The sequence below is a fragment of the Dioscorea cayenensis genome, chromosome 14, assembly GCF_009730915.1.
Source record: "Dioscorea cayenensis subsp. rotundata cultivar TDr96_F1 chromosome 14, TDr96_F1_v2_PseudoChromosome.rev07_lg8_w22 25.fasta, whole genome shotgun sequence".
In the NCBI taxonomy this organism is placed as follows: domain Eukaryota; kingdom Viridiplantae; phylum Streptophyta; class Magnoliopsida; order Dioscoreales; family Dioscoreaceae; genus Dioscorea; species Dioscorea cayenensis.
This window is the reverse complement of record NC_052484.1, coordinates 4,573,678-4,597,224: the sequence shown is the minus strand read 5'-3', so window position 1 is coordinate 4,597,224 and position 23,547 is coordinate 4,573,678. Positions and strand designations below refer to the sequence as shown.

The 23,547-nt window shown below is 35.8% G+C and overlaps 1 protein-coding gene and 1 long non-coding RNA gene across 2 annotated transcripts; one reads left to right on the top strand and one right to left on the bottom strand.

Moving 5' to 3' along the window:
* Positions 1–15,637: 15,637 nt before the first annotated feature.
* On the top strand, positions 15,638–16,953 carry LOC120275417. Its single transcript, XR_005541104.1, has 3 exons — positions 15,638–15,740; positions 16,156–16,213; positions 16,853–16,953. It is a non-coding gene; the product is annotated as an uncharacterized LOC120275417 (long non-coding RNA).
* A 1,650-nt stretch (positions 16,954–18,603) lies between these two features.
* On the bottom strand, positions 18,604–22,279 carry LOC120276411 (patellin-3-like). Its single transcript, XM_039283145.1, has 4 exons — positions 21,043–22,279; positions 19,455–19,579; positions 19,217–19,358; positions 18,604–19,114 (listed from the first exon to the last, which is right to left on the bottom strand). The coding sequence occupies exons 1-4, from the start codon at positions 22,195–22,197 to the stop codon at positions 18,854–18,856; spliced, it is 1,683 nt and encodes a 560-aa protein (XP_039139079.1). The 5' UTR covers positions 22,198–22,279; the 3' UTR covers positions 18,604–18,853.
* Positions 22,280–23,547: the final 1,268 nt, after the last annotated feature.

The window sequence follows — 23,547 nt, the reverse complement described above, 5'->3', positions numbered from 1 at the left end:
CCAAATTTATTACATATATGTAAAAAACTTAAAAGACTTATATGATATCCCCAATTTAAAATAATTTCACTCACAGCAAATTTAACAAATTTGGTCTATATATCCTTATTTTGATTAAATTTTTTCACAAAAAGTTAGGTTTTTAAAAAGAGCTCACTATTAAAATGTTGGGGTTTGGACGGTATTTAGAAACAGTGAAAAACTGCGGAAGTTACTGTAGCAATAGTACTGTCCACTAGAGGATAACAAAGAAAAAGGCACAACAACTAGAGGATAACAAAGAAGGTTTTCTCTAGATACAACTAGAGGATAACAAAGAAAAAGGCACAACAACTCAAGAGCAAGCTCTTGGCATACATACATCATCAACACACATGATGGATAACAAAGAGAGACATCAAGAAGAGATTAAGGAAGATCAAACCGGTAGGCTAGGAGAGCTACCCGCAAGGATTGACTACCCAAAGTTGGGGCGAAATCCGGCACCGATTTGCCGGCCGATCATCTTGCTTTGCTTAACCCTAGCCTCCTTTGTCTTCCTCTTCTTCTTGGTTTCCTTGCCTTCAAACCCTCACATTTTGCCATCTTCCTCTTTTCTTGGCTAACCTCTCTCCTATCCTCATCATCTCACTTGGTTATAAATACCAATGCCAAAATTACCATTGTATCCTCAAGTGGCTTCCATTATTGATGCAGTTTTTTTTTCTTTTTTTTTTCTTTCAACTTGGGCCAAGCCCAATTATTTCTTCTAGCCCAAATGGGTTGAAACCCAATAAACCTCCCCCTCAGCTCCATTTGAGGGGCTAATCCAAGCATACCCTTTGCCTACAAGCTGCAAGCTTCTCCTTAGGCAAGATCTTATGCTTGTGCACTCGCTTGTACTTGAGTGCCTTCTTGCCCTTAGGCAGTTTCACCAAAACATGATTGTGGTTCTCATACAAGGAACTCATTCCTTCTTGCATGGCTTTAAACCACTTTTGCTTCTTGTCATGTAGCTTAGCCCCTTGGTAGGTTTCTGGCTCTCCACCGTTACTAAGTATGACAGACTCCTTAATACTGCATCTACTAGAACGATAACACTCTCTAGTAGTTCTTCTCAACTGAGGCTTCACTGGTGGTGTTGGTGATGGTTGTACTTCTTCTTCATCAGTTGGTTCTATAGCATCAACTGCATGAGATTGTCCTGCCCTTTAACTAGCCTTACTCCATCAGTTAGATAGGCTTGTACTGATGCCCCGTCAACTAGCTTTTCTTCATTAGTTGGATGGGCTATAATTACCCTTATCTCATCACCATCTTTTTGGACATCTCCCCCTTGATTTACATTCACCATAAGAGGGGATATAGGATCCAAATTGTCAGAAACTCCAACATAGGAACTAGGAGATTCACCTTGGTTGCCATTTTCTGTCACTTGGCCTTCAAGGAATACCACATCTCTGCTCCTGACAATTTTCTTGCTCACGGGATCCCACAACCTGTATGCAAACTCATCATGGCAATACCCCATGAAAACACATGGAATTGCCTCAATACCATCAAGCTTGGACCTTCCATCCTCAGGAACATGAACAAAGGCCCTGCAGCCAAACACTCTCAAGTAATCATATGAGACATCTTTTCCAGTCCAAACCCTGTCTGGCAACCACTGTCCAAACTAGCTACTGGAGAAAGGTTGATCAAATCAACTGCAGTCCTCATTACCTCCGCCCAAAAGGGCTTAGGCAGCTTTGCATGAGAGAGCATCCATCTGATCCTCTCAATAATTGCCTTGTTCATCAACCCTGCCACACCATCCAACTGAGGTGTCCTGGCAGGTGTCATCTCAAGCCTGATACCACTGAGTTTGCAATACCGTTCAAACTGTCCATCGTACACACCACAACTGTCTGCCTTGACTGCTTTCAGCTTCTTCCCTGTCTCATTCTCAACTTTGAGATGGAACTCCTTGAAAGCATCAAGAACCTGATTTTTGGTCTTCAGAGTAGTGGCCCACACCTTCCTTGAGTGATCATCTATGAAGGTTACAAAACACTGTGCTCCTCCAAGGGATTCCTCTTACATGAAACATACACCAATATGAATCAAATCAAGAATACATGACTTTGAGCATGGGGAATATGAGTGAAAAACAACTCTATGCATTTTTCCCTCTAAGCAATCATCACAAGCTTTGAGAGTCATACCTTCCAAGTTGGGTAGACATTGGTTCATAACGAGAAGATGCAATTCTTTCTCGCCGATTTAGCCTAGCCTTTTGTGCCAAAGATCAATGTCTCCACCCTCCTTAACTGTATTCACCTCTCCTTTGTGAACCCTTGCTTGCAAACCATAGAGTGTGTCCGTCTTCTTTCCTCTAGCAACCACTAGGGAGCCTTTGGTGAGCTTGCATTTGCCTTCACCAAACCAACTGACGAACCCCTCATCATCAAGCTTGCTTGTGGATATTAGGCTTAGGCTCATGTCTGGAACATGCCTGACATCTTTGAGTAGCAACTTGTACCCAAGGTTTGTCTCCAACCAAACATCTCCAATACCCATAATCTTTGATGTAGCATTGTTCCCCATCTTCACATCCCCAAAGTCACCATTAGAGTAAGAAGTAAAGAGGTCTTCATGAGAAGTAATGCGAAATGACGCTCCTGAGTCAAGCACCCAGTTACTCTCTTCGCTTCCCAGACTGATACAGCTATCATCACAGATAACACAAATTTCACCCTCTGCGGCTACTGTATTTGTCTCCTTCTCCTCTTCACTTCCTCTACCCTGTTCTCTCTTTAGGAATCTGTACTCCTTCTTCATATGACCCACTCGGTTGCAGTGAAAACACTTAATGTTCTTCCTGCTTCTTGGCCTTGCTCTGGATGTTTCTCTATCCCCATAACCCTGTGGAAGTCTACTTGCACGTCTTCCACGATGTTCATGGGTTTCTGATATGAGTGCTTCAGAAGAATATTCACCTTTCTCTTTTCTTCTGACTTCTTCACTCAACAAGCTTTCTTTCACCATCTCCATTGTTAACACTCCTCCAGGGGCTGAAGTACACAGAGATACTACCAATGTTTCCCAACTATCTGGTAGAGAGATTAGAAGTAGCAACGCTTGTAACTCATCTTCAAGAGTCATCTCCATAGATGTCAATTGGTTCACCAAGCCATGAAAGTCACTAGTATGCTCAGTCATACTCCTTCCATCTCTGTACTTCAAATTCACCAATCTTCTGATGGTTGTGGCCTTATTTCTAAAGGTATTCTTCTCATACAAGGCTGCTAGCTTTTTCCATAGCTCATCTGCCTTGACATCTTCAGAAATATGGTGGAAGATACTTGCATCAACCCATTGCCTGATTGTGGCAGCTGCCTTCAAATGCAATATCCCCATTCATCATCAGTCATACTCCATGGCTTTGTCTTCCCCATAGTAGGGAGATACAGATCTTTCACAATCAACAAGTCTTGCATCCTGCGCTTCCAAATCGAATAATTCGATTGGGATAATTTTATCATCATACATGTATTTTCTCCTTCCATTCTAGATCACAAGAATTGCCTCTATCAACCTGACGCTCTGATACCACTTGTTAGGGTTTGGACGGTATTTAGAAACAGTGAAAAACCGTGGAAGTACTGTAGCAATAGTATTGTTCACTGCCATTGTAGCACTGCTACTGTTCACTGTTACTGTTCACGCGCGGACGGTGTGCGGCCCGCGCGGTTCACTAGCGATCCACTGTGGTTCGCAAACAGGCTTGCGCAGCCCGCGTGCAGCCCGCGAACTCTGGAAAACACCTTCAATAGCTTCCTTGAGGCTTTAATGCTCCTCCCAAGGGTTCTACAAGGCTTCAAAACTCCAACTCAAGCATAAAACACTACCAAACCCCGAGTAAAAATCTGGGTAGGTGACCGTACTATGGTCAAATCTCATTTTGGTTATTTTATTTTAATTTGTATCTTTTTGGGTACTGGACATCAATTTTATTTTAACGGTTGGGTACCCATTAGATTCCGGTGATAAATTGCTTATGTGGACACCGGAATCGCCACGTGGATGATCATTTGACGCGTCAAACACATTAGTGAATATGTCATGTCATCAGAACTTCGCCACTTCAGCCGCCACGTCAGCCCTTAATTTACTGCCTATTCCCCAAATTTACCGTCTTCTTCACCGTCTTCCCAGAGAGTGTGATAGAAGGAGAGAGAGCTAGATCTCCAGAATCTTCTTCTTCTTCTTCATCTACTGAGAAAACTCCTAAATTTACCCGTCGGCTTCTTCCCAAGACCGACAATGTGACCGAGGCAACATTGGCGTTGTGAACTTGTTGCACAGGAGCCGATTGTGCAGGATTCATCAAGAGAAGCTGGGATAGTGGTTCGCAGGAGTACTCGCAAGGATCATGGAAAACCACATTCCAAGTTTAAGGATTATATAATGTATTGAAATTCAATATTAGAATGGTTGTTGTGGATTACATATTGATGTAATTAGGAGTAAGAGTGATTAGAATGGTTGTTATTACATTGCAAATTGTCCTGGCATAGAAGATGTTTGTTAGAATGCCAGAGTGGAAAAGTTTGTTACAATGTAATGATTCTATATAACATATCATTGGCCTGAAATTCTCTATCTTCTATACTCTTTCATCATTGATCCCACATCAGGACTCCATGTCCAGAGAAATCAGAATCTTAATAAATTCATAATCATATATGTATATATATATAAGAATTTGTCAAAACTTTGTTATACCAAGAATTTGTCAATCAAGAATTTATTAAAAAACGTCAATCAAGAATTTGTCATTTTTTAAAAATTAAAAGAAAAAGATCAATAGTGACATGGAGAATTAGTACAAAGAAACAAAGCTTCTCATAGTTACAGATATAGTCATGGAAAGGCATTAACTATTAGAGTGCTTGTTGTTTACTTAATCCTGGAAAGGTAGTTGAAAAACTTGAAAATACAAAATTACAAGTACTTATAATGTTTGTATATAGAACAAAACACTATTAAATCCACAATCACTGAACATAACATTGTTAAATTCACAATCAATATACACTATCAATATACACCATCAAAATATAGTGTTAATATACACTACTTTTCAATTTGAACTTCACTGTCAATATACAACATTAATGCACTCACTGTTGAGATTGGCTATTTAAAAAAAAAAAAAAGAGAGAAACAAGTGAAATATTTAGCATAATTCAATCAGCATAATACTGATTTCCACATTGACATATTCAGTATAGTTCATTCAGCATAAAATTACAAAAAATTGTATACTCATTGCTAGGCATAATAGTGAGTTCCAAATTTTTACACTGGTAACTTAAGAAAAAAGTGCATTCAGTAGTTTCCTGCAGGCTCTCAAAACTCTCTAAGAGCAAAAAAAAATTACATCACTGCAGCATTTTAAGAACTCCTTCCACTTGAACCTCCATGTCCTACTGGAACCCACACTTTTCTCTTTTTTGCAGTAAGTCTCTTTTTGTATGGATCCTTCATATCACCAACATTTTTGTCTTGCACATGAGACCTTAACGCAGGAATTTTTACTTGTGTAGGGGGCTTCTTCTTTGTTGAGATATTTTTCTTTACAGGAGGCTCTACAAGCATCTGTTTTCCCTTTAAAGATTCATTAGGGGAAAATGTAGCTTTGTCTTGATGCTTAACAATCAAAATGATAAAAACAAAACAAATCAATTAATTCCTTGATAGTTAATAGTGAATGTCTTGAAAAAGATATTCAATTACCTGTGATGTAGGGTTAACCGAAATTTGATCTTGTGCTATGAGATAATCTCCTTCATTGTTTATGCTTGGAAAATGAACCTACAGATGTGTTGAAAATTAACCCAAATTAAGTTGAAAAATAAAAAATAAACCCGCTAAACACCAAAACATACATGTGCAAAATGATCTTGCAGAACCTGTGGATCAATTGTCTCCATAGGATCTTGGTCATTGCTATCACCCTAACAAAAATATATGAAATTAATAGAGACAATTGTCAAATACTCATTCAATGCAAATTAAACCTACTATGCTTACCTCATTAGCCATGGCTGCCCCACTAGATTGTCCATTTGCCTATCTACTTTCCATTTGATTCTTTCCCTGTCATACATGCCAAAATATATAATTCTAGGAATAAATATAACAAAACAAAGGAAGAACCTTATATGCTTAGTACCTGTTGTCCATGATATCTTTTGTTATGCCCTTGAGCCCCACAAATGCTACAGGTGATTGTGATCCCTCTCCTGCTAACCTTTCCTTTTGTTAAGCCAGTGTTTTCCTCATCTACTTCCTTTCTCCTAAGCAAGGGTTTCCTGCCTCTGTTTTTGTTTGCAGGCTTAGGTGGAATAATTGGGGCTTGATCACTCTTTGGCCAACAATTCTTATCTTGTGTTGGGTGTAAAATATGGCTATATGTTGCCAAGAAGGTGCTCACCTTATAACATCCATCTATGTAGTCCTCAGGCTTGTCTTTATTATAATACAAGGCTGAAATTGCATGGCAGCAAGGGATCCCAGTTAATTGCCATCTTCTACAAGTACAAGTTCTTTCTTTATTGTCAACTATAAATTGACCGTCATGTCCCAAAACCTGGTACTTATCTCCCCCGGACCATGTTGTCTTGCAACCCCAACTCATTTGCTTAGACTTCTCTAATTTTTTCAGAATTCTTGGACAGTGCACAACAGTACATTTTTGCATTGCATCTCTCTTTTTTTGGATTCTGATCATTAGTTGTGTCCTGATTAGCTCATTCATAGTGATTATTCCCTTAGTTCTAGCTTCAAGTAATATGCTGTTAAAAGACTCGCATAGGTTATTCAGAAGCATATCACATTTAAATTGTGTTTGAAAGTACGCCCTACTCCAATGATGGGGATTTATTTTTTTCATAAACTCATGAGCCTCGGTAGACATATCCTTCAACACTTCCATTGATTGTTCATAAGCAGGGATGTAACTAGACCTAGCACAACTCCACAATTGATCCTTAAGACCTTTTCCCTTGAAATTCTTCCTAAAGTTAGAGTGAATATGCCTCACACAAAATCTATGTTCACTGTCAGGGAATAACTCTTGGATTGCAGGTATAAGGCCCTAGGTTTTCAGATTTTTTTTTGTCACACAACATTATTAAGAAGCAATCAAAAGGAAAAAGGAAAAAAAAGGAAAAAAAGACAAAAGAAAAACAATAAACAGAAACATTGAATTAGCATAATTACTAATGTAGACAATAAACATAAAATAGAAACAGAGGTATAAGTAAACATTACTTAAGGAAAAGGCTCAAGAGACTTACTTTTTGCCTATCACTCATGAATGCCCATTGATAACTATTTGTTATCTCTAAATCTCCAGCTAGTAGCTCCAAAAACCATTTCCAATCCTCATAATTCTCCCTGTTAACCACAGCCCAAGCCACTGGATAGATGCAATCATTTGCATCTATTCCAACAGCAGTCAATAATTGCCCTCCAAAGAGCCCCTTCAGAAAGCATCCATCGACTGATATGATACGCCTACATCCTGCTAGGAACCCAGCCCGTAGTGGAGATAAGCAAATATACATAGCCTCAAAAACACCTACATTGCATCTGAACATCACTGTGGATCCAGGGTGTGTCCTCATCAGCTCGAGCCTATAATCATACAACCTACTCATTTGTATATGTTCATCATCATCTAGCATTCTTCCAAACATAGTCATAGTCACATGAAAAGAAAAAAAAAAAGTCAGTCACCCATTGCAAGCAAATATCATAACTACATTCTTCTAAACAAGATGTACCTTGCCGCAATGCATTTAGCCCTCCAAGCTTTCAGCCTACTTATGTTAGCTTCTTGATTGGTTCTCACAGCTTGGATAATCCCTGCACTCTTCCATGAAGGATCTGCCCAAAATTGATCTAGATAGTTTTTAGCTATCCATTCAGCACTCACATGCCTAATGTTGTGGTCCCTCGTACACTCATGCTTAAGTATTCCTGACTTGATCTGCACTGTGCTCTTGTCTTTCACCATAGGTGATGCCCATAGATAGAAAGGACACCCTTGCTTACAGAAAGCCTTGCATCTCCTTTTGTTGTTAGGCTTGAAATTCATTACACACCTGTTCTTGATACCATAGTTTTTCACTGCCTCCTTAAATTGTTTAAAACTTCTAAATTTCATTCCAATTTTAAAATGGGGATCCTTCATATCAAGCTCTTCATTGAATTCTACATATTTAGGTCTAAGTGGATCCAATTCTTCCTCATCTGTTGATGAGCAAGACTGAAACTCTTCAGATGCGGCATAATCAGATTGTATTTCATCTTCATCAACACTTCCTTCTTCTCTAATTTCTATTTGTGGAGGTATTTCAGAAATGGCCATCATTTCTTCCACAACTTGTTCCTCCTCTTCACTGTGAAAACTATACTCTGAATCATGCAATTCACTTTCTTCATCCTCCTCTTGTTCTTTACTTTCTTTCCCTAGTGAAGTCCCTTCTACATCAGCATCTTCATCCATCTTAGTCACCTTAGCATACACATTTATCACCCTAGAATAGCCCACACCCAAAGCCATTGCTACAACATCTAGATCATTTTTAATTTCAGTGAGACCATTTTTTCCACATGTCAGCTCAACCCACCAAAAGCTGCAACCTTCCACTTCTAAATTTAATTCCTTGGACATGCTAATGAGTTCTAATTTAGATATCTTATCCGCACAACAATAGTCAATATATCCTGCTAATCTACAGTCATCCATCTTGCAAACATCATCAATAGTGAAGTACATCTTTATTGTGAAATATTCAGAGTTTGGTGCTGAAATAAAAATCATTACACATCAATACATTGAGTGCTAAAATAAATATGAAGACAATTAGATACTTTACATGCCTAAATTTCTAATATTCTCCACAACATTCATTTTACTGTTAGATCAAGATTTCATAAGCCAACTTGCTTATTAACTTGATACTATGTTGAATTAGCTTGCTGAAAACATAAATAAAGATAGAAAATGTGTAATCAACCAAACATGCCATAGGAAAAGAAATATATTGCTTACTAAGAAAAATCTATGTAGTGAAAGCATGTTCCTTTAATCATTAACAACCATTCAAAAAAAATAAAATAAAATAAAGACCAAGTCAATTAGTAGAATGCTTCAACACATCTCTCAAATAATTAGAATGAAATTAAATCTAGATATGATTGACAAATGACAACACATGTTACATAACAGTAAAATACAGGACAATAATAGAAATTCATGGAACACAAGTACCAGACAACCACATGACCTAAATACATGGAACAAATACAAAGACAATCACATAAAATCAAAACATAATCAAGACCTCCTACAACTATCAACCTAACAAAGCCTACCACAACAACAATTAAACTCATTATTATACCAACTTCTTACTAAAAGTTTGCCATGACAGTAATACCCATCATTATGCTTTAACATCACAACTTTTTTTATCCGCTTGAAAACCAAGTCAACACTATTGTGTTGCTGTTAAAAAAACAAATTAATTCATTCTCACATTACACAAATATCTATCAATGCCATCATATATGTTGTAATCCTCATCAAAAGTAAGACTTATTTCACATCAACCTGCCACAATGAGTTTTTTTAATAAATTTTTAAAAAAAAAAAAACCACTTTCAGCCATGAATCAATTACCATTTCATCCCACTCATGGAAACCCTACTTGCAACTCTAACCCCGATTTCAACTTCAACACACCTACCCCATTTTAAAAACCACAAATCCATACATAAAACTTAGCTTGAAACAACATTCACACATCCTTAATTTTTATTTTAAATTTACCATCACAAACATATATAAACCCTAAAATTGATCTACATTTAAGATTTTGAAATAGTGGAGAGGGAAGATGAGCCTTGTAGAACACTTACAGTAACTTGGTCGTTCCTCACCATCTGTCCTTACTGACCAATTGTCTGCCATCTCGTACCAAGCTCCCTCGCTCGCTCTCCCCAACAACGTTGAGGGTTTTTCGTCCGTTACCTCCTTGGTCTCGATTGCTTTCTCGCAGGTGAAGAAGAAGATGGAGGTGGTAACTTGGTCTTCGCTCTCTCTCTCTCCCTCTCTCCTTCTATCGTTCTCTCTAGGAAAGGTGGAGAAGATGGTAACTTTGGGTAAAACAGTGAAGAAGACGGTAAATTTGGGGAATAGGCAGTAAATTAAGGGTTGACGTGGCGGCTGAAGTGGCGAAGTTCTGATGACATGGCGGGCTTGATGACATGGCATATTCACTAATGTGTTTGACGTGTCAAATGATCATCCACGTGGCGATTCCGGTGTCCACATAAGCAATTTATCACCGGAATCTAATGGGTACCCAACCGGTAAAATAAAATTGATGTCCAGTACCCAAAAAGATACAAATTAAAATAAAATAACCAAAATGAGATGTGACCATAGTACAGTCACCTACCCAGATTTAACCCCTCAATTCTTGTTAGAATAGGATGAACAAACATACAACAATGCAAGACAACAATTTAGCGTGGAAAACCCTACAGATCGAGGGAAAAACCATGGGACTCCTTAGAGCCTCTTAAACATGCTTCACTACATCAACAATGGGATACAAGGAGGTCTCTCTCTAGATACAACTAGAGGATCAAAGAGGGTTCTCTCTAGATACAACTAGAGGATAACAAAGAAGGTTTTCTCTAGATACAACTAGAGGATAACAAAGAAGAAGGCACAACAACTCGAGCAAGCTCTTGGCGTTCATACATCATCAACACACATGATGGATAACAAAGAGAGACATCAAGAAGAGATTAAGGAAGATCAAACCGGTAGGCTAAGAGAGCTACCCGCAAGGATTGACTACCCGAAGTTGGGGCGAAATCCGGCACCGATTTGCCGCCCGATCATCTTGCTTTGTTTAACCCTAGCCTCCTTTGTCTTCCTCTTCTTCATGGTTTCCTTGCCTTCAAACCCTCACATTTTGCCCTCTTCCCCTTTTCTTGGCTAACCTCTCTCCTATCCTCATCATCTCACTTGGTTATAAATACCAATGGCAAAATTACCATTGTATCCTCAAGTGGCTTCCATTATTGATGCGGTTTTTTTTTCTTTCAACTTGGGCCAAGCCCAATTATTTCTTCTAGTCCAAATGGGCTGAAACCCAACATAAAATGAGTTTTTCCCCTTTTAAAAATGCACAATTGCTTATATACTTCCGAAAAATGATATTTGCTTATACATTTTTATAAATCTATATTATTTACATATGCACTCTTATGGCCAAAATTCAATTAAAAGACGTTATTATAGAACTGTATATGTATATATATTGCTTTTTTATGTAAACAGATTTGAATTCGAAATCACATTTCATTAAAAAATTAATTTTATACTCATAATATCATTCATCGTACAAAATGAAATTAAAAAAAGCTCAAAAGAATCCAAAGCAGATGATAGACAACTTTCTTTTTTCTTTTATACTTCAGATGAATAATGTTTAATTGGTTATCCTTCTTTATAAGCTAGCTTTTATCAAATACAATAAAAAATAATATATTTTTTTAAACAAAAATGTAAAAATTAATTAGAATTATCTATAATTTTTTATTTGATATAATTCCTTCAAATAAAAGTTTTTACTTTTTAGTCAATTTTTTAAAAATAAAAATTAATAGATATGACTAATTCTATAGGCCAAATTTCAACAAACTAAATAATAAAAAAAAACTACATACATCATTTCTACTTAAAGGAAACCAAATAACATAATTCAACATATAGTTTTTTTTCCCCTACATGCCATTTCAATTATAGTGTTCTGAAATGCATCCTTGTAACCAAGATCAATATCTCAATGTGAATTAAATAAATTTATATAACCTAACTATGACAAGCCATCTGGTTCACCTTACTTAGAAAAACATTCCCAAAAATTATACGGTAATCTAAAAATATTATCGGTTTTGAGTTACAACACCAATAATGTTAATAGTCATCAGAAAATTAGATCTAAAATTACCAAAAAATTAAAATTAAAAAACTTAGTACTTCCGTATCTCTATTACTAGATATTAGACTTAAATTTTTTAAATTATTTCTCCCACATAATAATTTTAAATGAAAATGGGATAAAAAATAAAAAAATTATTTCTCACGCCATTTTAATGAAAAACTCATTTCTCACCATTTTCACTCATTTTTATTACATTTATGTTATTACTAGTAATTTTATTTTAATTAATATATATTATTTTAAAATTGATAGTAAAAATAATCGTTGGAAGAACAAACGTGTCTTTCTTCAAATAAGATAAAGATATTTCTATTTTTTTATATAATGTTTTAAAAAAATATATATTAAATAATTTCACTCCCTCAAATTGGGGTTCTTCCAAAAAAAAAAACCATAATTTGGAGGGATAGGATATGCAGGGTGAGGAGGGGTGAAGTACCCCCTCTTTACTCATCCCCAACCAAATACATAATAATCTTTCGACTCTTCCAAATAACCCAAAACCCCTCAATCAAACAAAGCTTAAGAAAATTTATAATTGTTTATGGAAGTTCCTTTTGTTCACAAAATGTCCTAATACTTGTCAAATTATACTTTACTTGTATATGCACTCTCTCCTCCATACCTATCTGTCTATGTGAAATTTGGCATTCTTGGAGGTGGTAATTAAGTAGTAATTTTTTATAAGTTTGGGACTTTTTGAATTCGAGCATTTGTGAATGTCGTAGATGTAATTTAAGTAAATTTAAGTAAATTCTCTCCCACTATAATTCAATGTGTATGTGTCTTTTGTTGGTAACTCACGGATGTAAAAAAATCCTGAATATGTGAATGCTAATACCATTATCAAATAGTCTTGATTTCACAACAAAAGAGATATCTGCTCTAAGCACACAATCAAATTTGGATAAGAAAGAATGGGCCCTTTATTTGGATAGTGCTACCAAGAATGGATAATTTCCCAAGATAATTATTTTTTGAGAAGTTAACATCATCTTGGGCGTTTATCTCTACCTTGTTCTTGTAGCTTTTCTCTTTCAAAGTCTTTTTGTGTATTTTTTTTTTTAAATAAAGTCCAATTAATGTATTTTATTAAAAATATAAATATAAATTTTTATATGAATCTATGCCTATATATGAATTTTTTTATGTGAACATATATTTTAAGAAATATTAAAAAAAATTATTTAAATCCATTTTAAAATACATAAATAAAAAAAATTTATGGATCGCCCTTATTTAATTCTCACTGGCCCAATAATATTTTAAATTAAATTAATGAAATTGGTACCATATTAGCCACTATGGTAGTAAAAAAAAATGAGCGTCAAGAATATTAGAGCAATTTTCATGATTAAATGACTTGTAGGATATAAAGTAAATAAAAAATTTAAGCAATAGAGAAAAGACATAACTTATATGTGATAGAATGTATTTGGAATTTATTTTGTAAAAACAGGACCCATAAGCCCTCAAATTTGTTGGACTTAACCACTTGGCCTTTCGGCCTAACATATAAATCCTTTAATATTCAAATTTTTTTTAAATTAGTTATTTTCTTAAATTAGAGCTTACTTTAACCTAAAGGGTCGTTTGGTTCACAGTAATGATATATTACCATGGTAATGAGATTACCGTGGTAATGTAATCGGGAATGTTATATGACCGGGAATGTTGTGGTAATGTGAAATTACCATGTTTGGTTGAAAATTTATATTACTAGTAATCTTATATTACCATGTTTGGTTAGTCATGGTAATCACTTCAATAATATATCAAATTTACCAAAATATCCTTACATATAAAATTTTGAAAAATATATTTTAAAGTATTTAGATAAATAAATAAATAAATTATAATATTATAAATTATTTTTTTACAATTTTTTAAAATACCTTTGTATTTACCAAAATACCCCTAAGTATAAAATTTTGAAAAACATAATTTAAAGTATTTAGATAAATAGATAATTAAATTATAATATCAAAAATTATTTTTTTTACAATTTTTAAAACCCCCTTTGTATTTACCAAAATACCACTACATATAAAAATTTAAAAAAATTAATTTAAAGTATTTAGATAAATAGATAATTAAATTATAATATCAAAAATTATCTTTTACATTTTTTGAAATACCTTTGCATTTACCAAAATACCCCTATGTATAAAAATTTGAAAAACTTAATTTAAAGTATTTGATAAATAAATAATTAAATTATAATATCAAAAATTATTTTTTCATAATTTTTTTAAAATACCTTTGTATTTACCAAAATACCCCTACGTATAAAAATTTGGAAAACTTAATTTAAAGTATTTAGATAAATAATTAATTAAATTATAATGTCAAAAATTATTTTTTTCACAATTTTTTAAAATATCTTTGTATTTACCAAAACATCCCTATGTATAAAAATTCGAAAAACTTAATTGAAAGTATTTAGATAAATAAATAATTAAATTATAATATCAAAAATAATAAGGAAAAATAAAAACTAGGGAGTGTAATAAGGAATTAGATTAAATGAGTGGGGGCATAATTGAAAAAAAAAACATTACACATTACCACCAACTTGGTAATATGGATGGACACCTATTTTGGTGATAATCACATTACCATCTTATTTGGTAATATTTTACTATTGATAATCTCACATCACCATCAATATTACCACAGTTACAGTAACCAAATATGGTAATCTTAACACATTACCACCAGTTTCCCGGTAATATTTTCACATTACCGCGAACCAAACGGCACCTAAAATGTTATTCTTTCCTTCACTGGGACCCAGACCCCATACTCACATGTCAAGTTCACACATGACTTGTTGGGACCAAGGCAGTGGTGTCAAATGGGTCAGTAGGCACGGTGTGAACCCACCGTGACCCGAGCACTATGCACAGCTTATGTGGATTTCGTGCTGGATTGGCACGGCCCACCTACCATCAAGGTAGGCCAACACGTGGCCCAGTTCACTATGTTATATTTTTATTTTTTTATACCTAAAATATATATATATATATATAACCTAAAAAAATGTTAAAAAAAAATAAACAAGAAAAAAAAAAATAAACTTGTATGTGCATGTAGGGCTTTGCCGACAAGGCATGTGGTGTAATACCCTGAACCTTTGGATAACTGTTGGAAAAATATATTCATGGTATTACTATAGTTGCAGTAAGATTTTTCTACATAGTAATCTTGTTGAGAAACCCCAATGGAAAGAATAAAGACCTAAATGTGAAAGTTTATAAAAGATTTTGGATTAAAGAGTAATAGAAAAAGAATTGATATGAAATGTTTATGGAAACTAAGGACTGAAAGGTAAGACGGTAGGGATCTTTTTGAAATACTTTGCTATAATTCAGGGACTGTTGGATAGTTTTCAAGGATCTTTTGGAAATACTATTTCATGATTCAGGGACCATTTATGAACTTTTCAGGGACTTTTTTGTAAGTTATTATATTTTTAGGGACTAAAAGAGAATTCCGGCTGAAAACTTAAGTTAGAAAAATCTAGATTTTGATGGTTTGTACATCTTCTTCTTCTCCTTCATTTGCTACAGTAACCCCGAGAGAGAGAGAGAGAAAAATAAAATAAAAAGGGAAAAAAATTGGATATATGAGGTGGAGGACTTGGAGATCATCGGAGGGAGCTCACCGGAGTGTTTGGTAAGAGTTATTTGGTTGAAATGATGTATAATGTTTAGTTAAAAAGCTTGAGCAACCATGCTAGAGTTTTAGTATGTTTTTGTGAGGTTTGGCTTGGATTTGAATGGTAAAACCATGTTAGATTGTTGTGGATGATTGTTGCTTCAAATTCCTTTGCAAAAACTATTGTATTTGAGTTGAAATTTGCTTGAAATGGAGATGAGATTTTCGGTTTTACTGTAGTATTACTGTAGCAGTGTTTAGCCTAAATTAAGTTAGTTTAAGTGCAATTGGAGACCGGTTTAATTATGCAAGGTTGGGTTTTAACCGATTGGAGTGAGTGGGTCAATTTATTGAGTCAGATATTGGTTTATTGTATTTTCTTTTGGGTTTAATTGTGATATTTATATTTATTTTTATTATGTTATATTGCTAGGTGTTGTTCAATCTTGGGAGGAAGTTCCAGGTCTAGCAAGGAACCCAAAGGAGACTAGGTGAGTTGTTAGTGGCTATTATTTTAAATAATTGATTAATTATTATTATTTTAAATAATTGATTAATTATTATTATTTTGAAATAATTATTTAAAAGCTAGTATTTTGGAAATAATGGTTTAACTATTTCATCTTATTATGTCTAATTGCGTATAATGTTGAAATATACTTATATTTATTTGCCGTTGATGTTAATGATAATCGTATTAATACATTAGTTTTGTATAATTATATGTATTTGCAAATAGTGAAAATACATGTATATGTGATTTAATTATTCGGTTAATGTATTTATTTTTGGATGGTTAGATATGCTTTGATTTGGAATGATTTGTTAAATCATGTGCGCGTATTAAAATGTTTTACCGACAATATTTGTGGAACTGGTTTTCATTCCTAGTATAGGAATAGTATCCTGGATTTGGGCTTTTTCTGGTATTATGCATGTATTGTACCGTGAATGCTTGTCTTGGATAAGGACCCTGTGATATGATTTATACAATTTGTATTATTGCTATATCTACATGTTGGTTTGGATGGTGATGGCGGGCTAATGCCTGACTACTACAGTAGTGGGTCCCCACGGGCCAGCCTTTAGAGGTGGCGTGGTGGAACTGAGTGTTGATTTGTCCATATCAGGTGGCAGCGTAGAGCCCTAATTGGATTATACATCGAGATCCTGGAGTCACCACACGGGACCGATGGGCCAACGTCAAGGGTGTGAAGACCTTGGCGACTCCCATCCTAGTTGCGACGGCGGCTAAGTCGGGGAGAGTTTTCAGGCTGTGGATTTGACGAAGGTTTCTACATCACTTGCTATTTTGGGTTGTGATGAGGGGACGAAGCCCAGCTGCCGCTCTCAGGAGGGCAGTCTCTCACAACAATTTGGATTTTCTTGGAAAATTGGTTTGATGTTGATTTGTGATGAATTCATATTTTCAAAAAGCTCTTTAAAACTTGTATTTTGCTAGAATTCGGGTATTTGTGAAAGTTGGGAAAATTATTTGAGAGATTGATGTCTATATGCTTTATATACACTGTATTTAAGTATTTGAAATTATTAAGCCACTACCGACCAACTGAATGTGCTGTAGCTACAGGAGCAGGACCCTAGATTTTCTGTTCGACTATAAAGCTAGTCAGGGTTGAGTCCAAGATTGCAGTGAGTTACATACCTTTCTTTCTATTTGTTATTATCGTGATCTTGTAGAGGTTGTACCCGCAAATTTGAGTAATTATACTTGTTGTATTTATGTATTTGAATCCTGTAGTTGGTGTAAATTTGTAAATTGTGATTTGTAAGTCTGATTTGATTTTTGAGGGGTGTCAGTTCCAGTTAAAAAAGAAATTTTTAACTGATGGGTGCCACATTTACCTTGGTAGAAGGGGTGGGTGTGACATGTGGGCTATAAACCTCCAGCCCAGCACGACCCAGAAGATCTGTGACGTGCCCAGTTTGAGTATGGTACTGTAGTACTGTGACTAGACTAGACCTGACCCATCTCATGCCGAGCCATGCCAGGTTAGGGCCAGCATAGCCTGTTTGTCACCCCTAAGCCAAGGTGAACTTGCTTGATCACATGTTATCCTATAGCCAAGTAAGCTCTACAAACATATAACTCCCCGGGACGGGGCTTGCTCATCGGTACTCACCTAGCCTTCAAGCGTGCTAGTGTGCGACTCGCTCAAACGGGATGAGCTTTCCACACTAGCACTCACTCAAACGGGATGAGCTTTCCATGGCTGCGATGATTACATCAGAGGAAGTTCGACATGCCATGGCTAGACATTGAGTAAAAATGAAAAAGTACATAATAAATTACAAAAACTAAAAAAATGAATAAAAATATTTTTGAAAAAAATAAAAAAATTATAGGATATTAGAAATCATGTAAAAAAACTTATAGTCCTTTTCCACCTGACTGAAGACATTTAGGTGCTTTATAAAAACAACTGAAAGGAATGAGCAAGCATCAATTTAAGCCTTTTCCATAGGCTGGCAAGCACTAGGTCAAAACCCCAGGCTTTGAACTCATGGCCATGTCCCACCACAAAAATACTAACATGCTCTGCCTGAAGAAGTAATTAAAATAATGAAATGAATTCAGGGCAAACAGTCCTGGGCAGATAGGGAAACAAGCAGTCTTTTGATGCTGGTCACGGAACCTTAAAAACTGGCAGGCAAATATTCAAAGAGTTTAAAGGACATCTACCATGAAAAAAATATATAGTGCTACTGAAACAGGACCAATGCATGTCAGAATCCAGACATGACTCTTTTTTCTTCTGGTCCCATTTTCCTGCCAAACATTGGTTTATTCCTGCAATTCTGCACAAAAAGAAAGCTTGTAGATAAAAAGCAAAGGGAGCATCACATGCTAAACTTGCAGTACTTGTCTATGGAAACAAATGATATAAGAAACTCCACAAAGGGTCAAATGTACAAAGAGAATTTACAGGGTAACACTAAGGAACAAACCCCTCAAGAACCATGCCTCTGAAACAAAGATCAACAACTGACTTCAAATAAAACAATATAATTAATACACGAAATAAAGAACAAACAAATGTCAACCTCTATCAAACTAGAAGAAAGCTGATTCTAATTATTCAGGAAGGAGCTCATAAAGAGGTCCAGTTTCAGGTGGCTTTGGTGGTGGTCTTGACTTTGTACCTATAGAGGAGCTTCTTCTTCTTAGAGGTGTTGTTGTCGATGGTCAGGACAATTTTGCCAGGTTCCCCGATCTTGAAGAAGTTCTTGACAACAGGCTCATCAGTTGCGATCATTTTCCTTTCCTTCCGCACGATCACAGTGTAACTATCCTCGGCACTGGGGACAAACTCTTCAACATAGGTAACATCCCAACCAAGCACGCGGAGCTCCCAAACCAGGGTGCATGTCTGCTTGTGTAGTATTTCAATCCCAGTGTCAGGAAGTAATCCAACAGAAGATCAAATGAAATTCTTTACAGAGGATCAGAAGAGGGGAAAAAATATTGTTACCTCAGTAACAGGTATTTCAACAGTTTGCTTAGATGATGGTTTGATGGTCATCTCAGTAACAGTATCAGCAGTGGTGAAATCTGGATTGTTTTCCTTGCTGAGGCCTCCATATTGAACTGGGACTTGTTCAGGAGCTATGTATCTACACCATCATGGTGAAAAGCATGAGTTCAAAAAACTCTAGATACAATTCAAGGCAATTTCAGATGGACAAAGAAAGCAAGAATTGTTTACGAACTTGAACAGGGTTTCAGCAGATTTGGATGGCCCAGCAAAAACGAACTTGCTCTTAGTCCTCTGAGTCAAGAATGGGCTGATCATCCTATTGAATGCCAGGTACCACCATGGAACATGGATGAATACCTAATAAGGATCCCAAGGTTATTATACATGTCTAAGAGAGGTATGTTTATGAAGAACAGAATCACGATATGTGAAGTAACATGAGTATGCAATCAAATTCAACCAAATGGAAACAACATTCAATATTGAACTTCAACAAACTACAGAGTACTGTTTCAATCTACTATATTTACATTTTTTATCTCATGAAAGCCTAATTTAATCATTCAAAATATAGCAAGTTCAGGCATCAAATCCATTGGGTTTGTATATGAAACTGAAACTTAGTTGTCCCTGTCGCTTGGCATCTGAGTCTAAGTGCACACAAAATTAATATAATTAAGCACAAGATAAAGCCAAATAACAACTCATCCTTCAAAAGCAGTGCCAGTAAAAAACCATACCTGAGTCTTGAACCAATCCAAGCATATTCTAGTAAACCCAAGTCAATTGTAGGCATTCAAACTAAATCAAGTTACTGGCTCGAAATTTTTAAGAAAAAAAACCAAAATTCAGAACAGCAATATTCAAAAAGTTGTCATAAAATAATTAATAATGTCACAAGCCAAAGGAATTCCTATTGAAACTCAAAATAACAAGATCCTTTAGAATCCAAATAGAACTCAATGACAGTAAATTCATCTCCCACCCATGAAAAACTCAATTCCAAATCTCAAAACAACAAGTTTCTTTATCATTCAAATGAAAAGAAAAAATAAATAAATAATTCACTGATGTCCACAACACATCAATGTCGAATCTCAAAACAACGAGTTGCTTTCCCATTTAAATGAAGTTATTAAAGCAAACAAATTCTTTCACTAACAAAACACACAATGTCAAACCTCGAAACGACAAGTTGCTTAATCATTTAAGAGAATTCAATAGAGAAAATAAATACATCTCCCACCAATGAAAACTCAATGTTAAATCTCAAAACAACAAGTTGCCCAATTATTCAAATGAATTCAATAAGGAAAAATAAATTCATCACCCATGAAAAAGTGCAATGTCAAATCTCAGAAGGACAAGTTGCCGAATCATTCGATTGAATTAAATAAAGAAAAATAAATTCATCTCCTACCCACGAAAAAAACTCCAAATCGAATCGCAAAAACGACAAGTTGCTTAATCATTCAAATGAAATTCAATAAAGAAAAACAAATTCATCTCCTGCCCATGAAAAAAACATCACTGTATCAAAATGAGAATGTAAAACCAAAATCAGTTAGCAATTCATAAATAGAGGACACTGAATTCATTACTCAAAAAAAGCATAAACTCTAATTCAAGGCAACACAAAAGAAGGAATCTAAAAACTCTTATTTATCAATCAAATTCATTTATCATACCTAAATTTATTAAATGCCACTTCATTCATTTGTATGATCAAAGGCATTCAATACTAAAATCAGATAATCGTAAACTAACATAAATTGCAAAGAACTCAATCAATTCCAACCAAAAAGCAATCAAATTTATACCTGCTTAGCCGCAAACTCAGGGAAATTGTCCTGAAGCAAAGTCAGTGCCTGATCGGTAGCCTGCCGGAGCTCACGCTTTGCAGGCCCCGGAGAGTTCTTCAAATCAGTGACCTGCACCATGGTACACACCTTACCAGGACTAAAATCCAATTGCTGCCTGATCCCCTTCTCCAGGAACTGAATTCTCCACTTCAGAAACTTCATCCTCTTCTCATCATCTCCAAATGCCTTTGCATACAAGTCCTTATCCTGAAACTCCCCATAGACATTGTAGCAAACAGGATGCCCCTCTTTATCAAAACCATGCATGAACACAACTTTCTCCATTTCCGGGAATTCAAGATTTTCATGAAGGAGAGATTCAATCCCAAAAGTTTTCCTCCAGATCACAGTGTTCTTGATCATGGCAAGGGCATCCTTGGCCTTGAAGTCACGGGCTCGCAGGAATTTCAGCAGAACAGTGTCACTCTTCTCGTCACCCAGCAGCGGCACGCCCCAGATGAACACCTCTTCCGTTGCGGTTCCAGTGATGACAGGAGCCGGATCCGAAGCCGAAGCCGGAGCCGGAGCAGGAGCCGAAGTCGAAGCCGAAGCACCTACCATTTGTTCAAGAGCCAGATCAGGATTTACCTCAATCTTGTCGCCGCCGGCCGGCGCGTCGACGGGGATGGTTGTTTCCTCGATAGCCACTGCGCCCTTCTCGTCAACGGCAGTCGGTGGCGCCGGATCCTCAGCCAACGAAGCAACGACGGGGACGATGGTTTCCTCAATAGCTTCGACGGTCTTCTCTTCCACGACCTCAGCAGCGTGCCCTCCAGTCTTGACCTTCTCCTTGGGACCGGCGGGCGGTGGCGGTGGCGGTGGCGGTGGCGGGGCAAACTCGTTGGCGGCGAGGGCAGCGTGGATGAGCTGCTTGAGCTCCTCGAGGGCCTTCTTCTCATTGTCTTTAAGGTCAGCAACGACATTGCTCTCTTCCTTGAAAGACATCGACTGTTCTATCACCACCGCCGACGATTCTCCGGCTGGCTCCTCCTGAACCGGTGCCAGTTCAGCCGGCTCCTCCTGCTGAGCAGGTGCTTGTTCAGCCATCTTCTCCGGCGCTGGTGGTACCGCTACAACCTCCTCTGTGGGCTTCGCCTGCGTCTCCTCCGCCATTGAACACGAACTTTAGCAAAAGAGAAAGAGAGAGAGAGAGAGAGAAAGAGAAAATGAAAGAGAAATAGAGTGGTTTGGAATTGGGTGAGGAAGAGGAAGAAGAAGGAAGAGATATATATAGAGGTCTGCAGAGGCCAGACTGGCATCCAGCACAAACAGTGGGCATGAAATTTAATAATTTAATAATTTAAAAAAATAATTTTTTTTAACTTTTAAATATTATTTTATATAATAATCTTAAAAATTATCATTTCCTATTTTGGAAATTTAAAAAAATATATATTAAGTTTGATTTGAATGTGAAAAAAAATAGCCAATTATAAAATGTGTTCTAAATTTATTATCATTTTTATCACATTTATATATATATTTTTAAATAATTTTTAAAATGGTTTTGGAAAATATTTATTGATGGAAGATAATAAAGAAATTTTATTTTTTATAAATTTAAAATAAAATAAAATAAAAATTCCGGTTTCGATGAAACCGTGTTCGTGAGTCTGAGATGGTGAAAGCTGTTTTGTGTGACGACAAAACGGTTAGTGCAGAATTCGAGATACTGACATTTGACACTGAATTCAAGGTATTGATAGCCGTTCCGCATGATAAGAAGACATTTGGCGCTGATTTTCAAGGTACTGACCAAGAGTTTTGCGTGAGGACAATGACAGTTGGCGTTAAGTTCAAGGCAGTGACACTTGGCATTAAGAAAGTTGGTGCTGAGTTTGAACTGCTGACCGAGAATTCATGGTGATAAGAACAGTTTGCGCTAAGTTCGAGGTGTTGACCAAGAATTGTATATGACGACAAGAACAGTTGGAATTTGGCACTGAGTTTGAGGTGCTGACGAGAGTTCTACTTTGACGACAAGGACACTTTGCAAGGTTATAGTTAAATTCAAAAGACCGCTAACAAGAGTTTTGTTGATTAGATTCATAACAAGAGTTTTGTTGATTAGATGAATCTAGGAAATGAAAATTATTTTATTGTGATTCAGGAAGCAAAATTATAGTTAAATTCCCTAACGAGAGTTGTTTCGATGATTTAAACCTGAGGATAAGATATATGGTAGCGAGATAAACATAACAACGAAATTATAATTAAATATTAAAATTTTAAATTATTTATCTAAACGGTGTTAGAAATTTTGTAAAATTTATACATTTATATTTTACATTTTGAAATAGGTTTATTTTTTTTTTTTATGTTTTTATCTTAAATTTCATTTTAATCGTTAATAATCAATTATTTAAAATTTGGATAATTAAATATAAGCAACGAAATACATGTTTTAGTAAAATGTGACGAATGCTTATTAATTCTATATAATATAAATATAAGAGGGTTGAT

What these genes read in the sequence shown, in the direction of transcription:
- LOC120276411 (XM_039283145.1), bottom strand. Translation starts at nt 22,197, where the DNA reads ATGGCGGAGGAGACGCAGGCGAAGCCCACAGAGGAGGTTGTAGCGGTA. An exon ending in TCTGCTGAAACCCTGTTCAA is followed by an intron (nt 19,359 to 19,454) that starts GTTCGTAAACAA and finishes ATGATGGTGTAG; the next exon opens with ATACATAGCTCCTGAACAAG. An exon ending in TTGAAATACCTGTTACTGAG is followed by an intron (nt 19,115 to 19,216) that starts GTAACAATATTT and finishes CTACACAAGCAG; the next exon opens with ACATGCACCCTGGTTTGGGA.